The sequence below is a fragment of the Geospiza fortis genome, unplaced genomic scaffold (genome assembly GCF_000277835.1).
Source record: "Geospiza fortis unplaced genomic scaffold, GeoFor_1.0 scaffold361, whole genome shotgun sequence".
Taxonomy (NCBI): domain Eukaryota; kingdom Metazoa; phylum Chordata; class Aves; order Passeriformes; family Thraupidae; genus Geospiza; species Geospiza fortis.
The window spans coordinates 3,765,452-3,774,997 of record NW_005054356.1 but is presented as its reverse complement, the minus strand read 5'-3'; the positions used below and the strand labels follow the sequence as shown (position 1 = coordinate 3,774,997).

The following is a 9,546-nucleotide window of genomic DNA, read 5'->3' as shown; positions in this document are numbered from 1 at the left end:
AACACTACTAAAAAGTTCGTATTTCAGTCTTACTCTTCACTGACTACACCCAGGAGTTAGAACACTGAAATCTGATTTTTAACTATAGAGTTTGCTAATATTAAGATAACCATACCAGGTACTGAGACAAATGTGATGCACATTGATAAAAGGATACCATTGTTTGTGTCATTGCTAAACAGATAAAGGCTGCTGCACTTCCCCACTGCACAGTTTTTTTCTCATCACAGCAGAGTCCCCTCAGTGAATCCCCTCAGGTCTCTGCCCAGAGGCCACACTGCAGGCCTGGCCTGGCCAAACCAAGCACAGCTTTGAACAAACTCCACTTCAGTTTTTCTGGTGTTCAATTTACTTTACCTTCCTTCCCTGTGGGAAGGGTCAGTGTTCCAAAGCACTGCCCTCCTGGCCCCCAGGCCCAGTGCTCTGCACACTCCGGGGAGGATCTTCCAGGTGAAATCAGATCTCCATCCATTGAGGAATTCACAGACCTCCTTTCCCCAGGATGCAGAACAAGCAAACCAGTACAATGCTATTTATAACTGTGTTCTACAGCACTGAACAGGAACAACACATTTCAGCCCAAGTTACCCTGCAGATTCTCAATAACCTTGAAGGAGATAAGCATTCAGTAAGTACTAAACAGAGAGGCCCCAGCAGGGCTGGGGAGCACTTGGAAAAACAGAGGCAAAAAAGAAGGAATGAATGTAGTGAGGTTGGATTTACCGACCAGGAATGGAGCACTTGCATGTAATAAAGCAAATATTTACATTAAGCACAATACAGCAATTTATTTAGATGCTTAAATGAAGAATACAAAGGGAAATAAAGATCACAAAATTATACATACTACAACAGTGTGTCATATATTAGATGGTATAAATGAATACAACACCTTGCTGGTGTTAACTAAAGATAAAACTAAATATCCAAACCCAGCACTTTGTCTCAGTGTGCTGCTTCAACACAATACACTTTTATACAGATCTAAAAGGTGTCAAAATTAGTAGCTGCAAACTTGTTTCTTGCATGTGATTTTTCTTTTTAGCTTAAAAGATTTCAGAAAATGGCTCTGAAATATGTTTGTCATCAGTTGTCATGTCAAGGATATTCAGAACAAGAAAATTCTATAATACAACAGAGCCCAGATATATTTTTATGTTGCTGGCCTCTGGTTGGAGATTGTACAAGGTTATGTGCAAAAACTAAGTCTGTCAAAACTCATACTAGAGCAGTCTCAAGCTTTGCTAGGGAAACTAGATACAGCATTTATTACACAGCAGGGCAACACTAAAAAAGAGAAACAGATCTATGATGGGTACACAAGAACAGTTCATAAGCTTCACTTGAATAGGTCTAAAAGACTGTACAAATATACATTTCAACTATTCAGAATGATACATGAAAACTCCATTTCCCCAGAGTCTGCTATACAGGGCACCGGGTCGCTGGCACGGCGCTACCGGAGAGGGGCCTCTTGGAAAGACACAACTCAACATGGACAAGGTGAACGGAGGGTTGGAAATGCAGATAAAATACTCCTCTGCTTTTCTCTGTGTGCATTGTGGAGCCACCAGCGCATCCATTTTCACATTAAGTTACTGTGCTCGTGCCAGCAGGAGCTCCCAGCCCCTGGGCCAGCAGATCTGTACATGAGCCCGGGCAGCCCCGGGCAGCAGGAGCGGCTGGCAGGGCAGCGGTGCCCAGGCAGTGCCAGGGCCAGGGCTGCTCACGCCTGCTGGCTGCTGAGCTCCACCCCGGGCAGGCTGCCGTGCATGGGCTCGGCCCCCACGGCCCCGAAGCCCTCGCCGTCCTCGCTGTCCATTGTGCTGCTCTGCCACTCCATCTGCTCGCTGGCCAGGCTCTCCTCCAGCTCGGAGGCGTTTTTCCATTGCGACTGGTCCTTGGACCAAAACCCTTCTACCTTTCCATAGGAACGATTCTTCCACTTTGACTGTTCTTCATCGCTTTCAGATCCACCCCCCTTGGCCTCCACAGCTGGTTTACTGCTCCCAGCATCTTCGCTTTGGGAAGATTCATCTGTCCACACTTCTGGTTTTACCTCCAATGCGTTATCTTCAAAATCAGAAACCTGCTGGGAGCCAGGCCCGCTTTCAGACTGGGAAGCTCCATCCTTCCACTCCACTGCATCATCCTGCTCATCCTGATCACCTTCACTATCTGAAACGTCACCCACCAGTTTTGTTGGCTCTTCAGCAGCAATTATCTCTTCGTATTTAGAGCTTTCCTCTTGTTTTTGCTCAGCCTTCTCTGGAGACTGTAGTGTGTTTTCCTCTATGATTTCCTTGGCTAAGCTGTCCTGCGGGTCCTGCACCGTGCTGTCTGTCGAGGGTTTCCCACCCATGTCAGAGACATGCTGGCCAAAGGGACTGCGGCTCTCGCTGTATTCCTCCTCTAGGTTTTCGTAGCTGTCTGAGGAACTGTCATTGTCTTTTTCTAAGTTGATTTTTTTATCAACAGTCTTACTGACATTGACCCTGGAATTCTTCTCATCGTGGTTTTCAAACAGCCATTCAGCATCAAAATCCATCTCGTGTTTGACTTTGTTCAGCTCTTTCATGTTGAAGCCCAGCAGCACCCCAGGTTTGTATTTTTCACAATCCCTGACACATTTCTTCCTTTTGTTGCTGAAGTGAGATGCGATGTCAGATTTCCAGAGCCACAAACTGGCCGCCAGCTTTTCGATCTCTCTCCGAGTGGGGTAGGGCTGCTTATTGAAATATTTTGTAAGAAATGTTTTCCTGGCTTCGTACGAATCATCTTCGTGACCCTTGGGGTCCAGTGCTAGAACTACAGGTTCTTCAGGCTTCTCCTCAAAGGCAGAGGGGGAGTCATCGTCGTCCATCTTCCTCTTCTTCATCAGGGGGAACTCCATGTGCTCGTAGGCGCGTTTCAGCGGCGCGGCCGCCGGGGACTGGCCCAGCCGGGACGATGTTCCCTTGTCCTGCCCGTTCTGGGTCTTGCCCACGCCCCTGCAGTGCACCAGGTGCAGCGTTATGGTGGAGGCCGTCATGTTGCTTGTGTACACGCCCAGGCAGTGGATGCACTTGTAGGTCAGCTTCTTCTCCACGGGGTGAACCGTCTGAATCACCTGGTGCCTCTCCCGGAGGTGATGCGCCAGTGCGTCGGAGATGGGGCCTTTTAGGATCGAAAAGCACAGAGGACACAGAGTTTTCCCCACATCTTTTTTGTAGGGCACTGCTGCTTGCGGAGAACTTTTGACGGGTACGTCAGATTTCTCCTGGATTTTGGGCTGCGGTTTTGGGGGGACCGGGGGGGTGTTCTGAGCGTGGTAAGCTACAGATTCGGCAGGAGCATCCCGCAGGTTGTAGGTGGTGACAAGGAGGTGTATGTTCGTGTGGCTGCCCTGCTGCAATGTCAAATCAAAGGTGAGGGTGGAGTCAGTTTTAGGTCCCATCTCCTCGTCCACGTGCACCATGCGCATGTGGGCAGCCATCTTCTCCACGTCGTTGAAGGTGGAGCGGCAGTAGGGGCAGGACAGCCCGTGGATCAGCATGTGATTGAGCAGCGTGTCCGTGGGCAGGTAGCGGTTACAGTAGAGACATTTGCTCGTGAAGTTGTGGATTTTCATGATGTAGTTGGCCACCGCAGGCACCTTCTCGGCCTTGTGCTCCTTCTCAAAGTGGACGCTGTACACGTTTTCGGGGAACAGCTCATTGCAGATTGTACAGATTTTCCACTTCTGCGTGGACGAGGTGTTGACAGCGGAAGGACCTGTAGCAGCCACGGGGGATTTGGAGCCAGACTGACCCAGAGCTCTGGATGCCTGGGACTGTGACAGCGACGTCTGTTTGAGCTGTGCCGACGATAGTGAGGAGGAGTTGGCAGACTGCAGCGAGTACCTGGCTGAGGCCTGGGACCTCTGCTCCCCTCCCAGAGTGTAAGGCCTTCCATTGCCACTCGCTGAAAACTGTTTCATGCTTTGTGATTGTTGGGAAAGAGAAACAGGTGCATTGCCACTGAGGCTGAGCCTCCCCCCTGGCTGACCAACGTAACTGGGGGGTACTGATTTAACCCCGTAATTGTTCTGCTGTAGGTGAACGTTTGACATCATATTGACTCCTGCAGAATTTAACGTGGGCTTTGGTATAGTGAGTCTGTTCATCATCTGCTGTGAGGAGAGCGAGCGGACGCTGCCAGCAGAGAGGGCACCCATCCTCTGAGGGAGTCCCATAGGCTTTTTATCCTGGGGTTTGGGAGCTATTAGCATCAAAGGTTTAGATCTGGGAACCACTACGTTGGTGTGACCTATCATTGCCGTGACCTGGTACCCGATCCGTTCATGGTCTTCAATCACGTGCTGGACTAAAGCTTCGTAGGATTTCGGCATGAAAAGGCATCGTTTGCAGTGGATACCCCCCTCCTCTCGGGCACTGGAGCTCAACGGAACCGCACCATTGAGGGACTTCTCGCCTCCCTTGGCTACGTAAGGAGCAGCAACGTGCTGAAAATGTTCCCTGTAAATGTGCTTTCGAACGATTTCGTAGAGCGGGTCACGGTAAGTGCACTTCTTACAGTAATAAACAGCTTGTTCCACACTGTCAGCCTGCTTGGGTTTAAGGCTCTCGTGTTTGTTTTTATCTTTGAAAGTGCTGATGCCTCCACTCGGTGTACTGGCATTGGGAGCATGGAATATTTTAATGTGCGTTTCCAAAGTCTTTTTGTCCGCGTTGAAGGTACAGTAGGGGCAGTTGAGCAGGATCCTGTTCTCAAAGTCTTCACTGTGAACATTCCGGAAGTGGCTTTTGTAGGCTGAAAAGAACTTCGAGGAGAAGGGACACGCACTGCAGCAAAAGGGCTTTGTCCGATAGTCCTTGAACAGAGAACAGAGCACAGACTAAATATTCAACTGCACTTCTCAGCCAAATAACACCCATGGTATTCTCTACACAACCTCTCTAAATAACACTCATGAGCCCCCTGCAACTGTCTCAAACCTTCAATTCACTTCTCTCCCATTTCTGGCCTGCACCAGCCCCTAAAAATTGGATCACATGAACACACACATGATGTGGTGAGTGCCAAGGGGTCCCTCAGGGGTTTAACCATGACCTTGGCAGGTGAGGCTGAGTCAGAAGTGTCTTCCCCTGTTGGTCACAAAAAGCCTCCTCCCTGCAGCTGAGCTGCAAGAAAAGGTCCCTGTGAGCTCCTTTCTGGGGGAAAGCCAAGCAGGACTGTTTGAGGAAATGAGACTGTATCCAGATGAGATACTGCCCACCCGAATCTGCCAAACTTGATAGATGTAATATGGATCTATAACTTGTGCCAATGCAGCTCTTGTCAACTGCTGTAGCACAGTCTGGAGTGCCACTGGCCTTAGGGACAGCCACAAGCAGCCTGGCACTTCAGGTGGGGTAACAGGGACTTCAGAGATTCCTCCTGAGTGTCACAACAAGTCCTGTGCACCGAGCTACACACAGGTCACAGGTGAGGGAGCTGGAGAGCTGCACTGTAGAAGGAAGCTGGAATATCTGCTCTGGCCACCTGCTGAAGCCTCACACACCTGGTGGAGACTGGCCCAAACAAATAAACCAACCAAGAGCTGTCTCCTCCTATATTACAATTTTTATTCTGGGTTACCCAGTACAAGACAGTACCAACAGCATTGTTTCCTCCCTGCAGTCCTGGCTCAACTCAAAATTCTTGTATTACTGGCTCAGAAACATCACATCAGCAGGACTTGCAGTGTCACTGAGCTGCTGTGCAGAACCAGAAATGCCCAAAGCAGATGTGGGCCACAGCCTGTGGGACCCAGAGCTGCACTGACAGTGACCCTGCACTAAGCAGCAGCATCCAGGGAAACAGCTTTGGAAGGGATGGAAACCAGGAATAAAATATCTAAGGAAAGGTGAAAGACTCATTGCTAATTGTATAAAGTTGTTGATCCTTTGGCCAGAGGGCTGGTGAAATTGTGCTAGGCTTGGGAACAGGTGGGAATGGGCTCCTAAGGTGCAGCTGTTTGACTCGAGCAAGGACCCACAGCTCTGCAGCACTGGCCACCCAGGCTCCCGAGACACACACCAGGAACAACTTAACAAAAGTAAGAAAAAAGCACATAGCTTTTTGCTGCCCCTTGAGCTGCCAACACCTGAAAATCAGTGAGGAAAACTGCAGGAAAAGCTCTTGGCATGTCTGGGAAATGCCCTTCAGCATGACCCACTCCAGCCTCAGTGTCAACTGAAACTCTTACCAACCTGATTTTTTGTAAGCGATGGGTCCCACAGTCCCACATCCTCCCATGTAGTGTTTTTCAAATAAAAGTCATTAGGTTCAAACTGCTTAAAATCCTGGAGAAGGGAAGATGGGAAGAGAGGACAGAGAGTCAGAAGCAAGGCCCAAGGGCTCCCTTAAGCAACCCCTGAACCCTCCCAGGTGCTGCTGGCCAAGGCAGAGACCATCACTCAGGGCAGTGGGGGAGTTTGGAGGGCACCTTCTGGGAGGGGGAAAGCTCTGAACATTCTTCATATCACAAAACACCTGCAGAACATCTTCACCACTCATCCTCCTGACCAGCCCAACACTTATTTACAAACTCATCTCATTCCAAAAGCAATCCTGGAGAAAGTGTTCCCAAACTGATGTGTGGCTTTGGGTTTCTTTGGCTGCTTTTTCTGAGGGTGGTGATGTGGTATTTATTTTGTTTCATTGGTTTTGTTTGGCTTTTAATTAATTTCATACAGGAAGCTTTTAAAGTTGGACATGTGTGATGTCCAAGACTCCTAATTTTTATTTAAAAAATTATCTTATGAAGCATTTCTTTGGCATTTCACCTTTGTCATGAAGTCAGCCTGACCCAGGCACAGAGGTGATTCTCTAATTTCAGGACCTGCTGCAGCACAAACACTTCCTGAAAACCTCAGACCCATTTCTGCCCCAACATCCCACACCTATCCTGATTCTTCCAGCATTCCTGGATTTCAGTAACCACTCATGTTTCTAGAAGTGTTTACAGGTACATTATATCTCAAGTTTCTAATTAACTCCTCCTTTGTGTGGAACTTAAACAGGTCTAAACAAAAACCATGGCATACACAAATACCTCCCTGTCCCCCTGACTGCAGCACTTTAGCTCTAACCCTTGGAGGTGCCATACTTACTTCTATATGTTCTTTACAGTACTCCAAACCAATGTCACTAAGTATTTTTTTCACAGTTTTCCGTGCCTTTCTTAAACTGCCAAGGTTGTTGACAGGAAGCTGGAACATAGTTTCTATTGGAAAAGAAGAGTAAGAGAAAAGGTTCAAGTCAAATGTGTTTTGTCTGATAATGCTGCACTTTTCATTATCAGTAATTGTCTGCCTCATTCCCCCACAGAACTGGTCCCAGAGCTGTACCACTCCCTAACACACTGTTACATTCTCTGGCCTGTTCCTTGCTGAGGCTGCCCATGAGGCTGCACAGGGCACTGCTGAAAGGGCAACACACTGATGGAACAGCTACTGCAGGAGCAATGGGCTGCCTCTGGAAACAACTTTCATTTCTTCAGAGTGTCTGTCTTTACCAGCCCTACAATGAAGTACTTCAGAATTCAATTCTCTCCTGTGCAATGTATCCTAACTGATCTGAAAACTGGCAAGCTGAGCTTCAAGGTTTGTGTCAGTCTTGCAAGAGATTTCAGTGTCTCTTCAGTGATAAAGATGCTTCTTGTATTCTGCTGTAGGTAGGGTAAGAAATTAATTCTGTTTCCTCCCTCCACTGCAGTCAGAGCTTTAACTGGCTGAAGCTGTTTAGCAAGCATTCTCCTAGGAAGAGGGGACCTGAAAGCTTGGTCAGATCCCTCCAGAGAGAGAAACCACTGGGAAAAGTACAAGAGATGGCCTAAACCTCTCCATGTCCCTGGGAACTGCCAGCCTCCCTCCCATCAGTGCCCACAGTTCCATTGGGCCTGGCTGGGGCTGCCCAGCTGAAAGGGAATCCAGCTCATGAACTGCTCTTCTCCTATGCTCTATCCATCCTCATCTGTACAGGAAAAACAATGTCTAATACAACCTAGAGCAAGCCAGGTCCCTTTTAAAGACATGAAGAATGATTTCAGTGCTTCAGAAATACCTCCAGTGACTGCATGATCCCATGTCTCAGAAAAAAAATCAGTAAAGCAGCTCAGTCAAGTATGGTCAGGATTTGAATTAATATTTTCAAGTGAATTTCAAATCCAAGGAGATCATCAGAAATGTTATTCCTGGTGATTAATATGAACTGCAGAAAGAGCAGTGCATGAACACAGTGCATGTTAAAGCTCCTGGCAATCTGGGCTGCCTTCTTCGAATCCCAAGGCCCTACCTGAAGAGTGAAGCCCTGTGCTTGCAAAGAAAAGCATATTTTGTCTCCTGACACAGCCAGAGCCAGTGCAGAGCTTGTCTGTAGGCACTGATCACTTGTACACCTGAGTCAGCCACAAGTCTCAAAATACTGCTTGGTATCTAACAGCTAATTTCAAAATGCCACTGAACTTCTTCAGCAAAGGCATCAAATGCTTTCTCTTGATCCTGTATCTAATACAGCTGAACAGGCCACAGGTACCACGATATACAGAAACCCTAGGAAAGCAAATTATTTACAACTGCCTGAAAACAATATCTCTGGTCTATCTGCAGCATTTTCTTGCCCCTGCCCTTTGCCTGCCTCAGTCAAATTTTAAAGACATGAAATTCCCTGGAACTTCCTATCACCACCCACCATAGCAGAGGACAGAGTTAGATTTTCACACCTGAAACCCGACCTTTCAAACTTCAGCTTTTTACAACAACCTTACTTTGCAAGTTCTGCTGGACAGCTGAATCCAACTCACCTCATTGTAACAAAACCCCTCATCCTTAGGCACACACAGTTAATTTTATTTAGGAAATGTCTGACTATTTAATCTTAGTGAGTGGAGAGCCAGATACAGTCTGATATTACAGGCTGTGACTACAACAAAAACTTTTAGCATCTCCATCCATTTCTATTTACAGCAAGTAACTCCAGCTGTAATGTAAACATCACTCTGCTGGCACCTCCTTGGATGGGGACATAAAAGCAGCTGGGATTAAGCAGCCTCTCAAATCATCATCGAGGCATTAACGCTGCCCTGGAAATGAGGCATCCTTTATCTGACCAAAAGCTGATGTTTAAGGGAAGACACCTGGAACATCTCTGATCACATCAATCTACACTGAAGTGCTGGGTGGAATGAACAAATGACTGCTTAAAACCAACCCCAGCAACAAACACCCTGACTAGAAATACCCAGGTAGGATCCTCAGAAGGCATATCCCAAAGCTCTCCCTCATGTCCAAACTGGCTGCACCAGCCACAAGGGAATGGCAAAGGAAGCACAGTGACCGTGAGCAGTATCTGGAACCTTCCTCTGCCCTGTCTGTGCAGTTCCCACCATAAAGGTCTTGTCCACAGCCAGGTATTGACTCCTAGAACAATTCAGTAGCCAAATGGAAGCAGAAAAGACAAGCTATGAAAGAGCAGAAGATAACTAACTTAGAAGCACCACACTAAGTTCTCACTTCACATTTG

The 9,546-nt window shown here is 47.6% G+C and overlaps 1 protein-coding gene across 4 annotated transcripts in view; it reads right to left on the bottom strand.

The window, feature by feature from the left end:
• Nucleotides 1-762: 762 nt before the first annotated feature.
• The window catches only part of ADNP (activity dependent neuroprotector homeobox), a 12,782-nt gene continuing 3,998 nt past the window's right edge, over nt 763-9,546 (bottom strand). For all 4 annotated transcript variants that reach the window (XM_031059126.1, XM_005423640.3, XM_014308082.2 and 1 more), the window contains 3 exons: nt 7,137-7,249; nt 6,234-6,326; nt 763-4,852 (listed from right to left, as the gene is read on the bottom strand). In XM_031059126.1, coding sequence (XP_030914986.1) covers nt 1,727-4,852; nt 6,234-6,326; nt 7,137-7,249 — 3,332 coding nt within the window. In that variant the 3' untranslated portion in view covers nt 763-1,726. The remainder of the gene's footprint in view (nt 4,853-6,233; nt 6,327-7,136; nt 7,250-9,546) is intronic.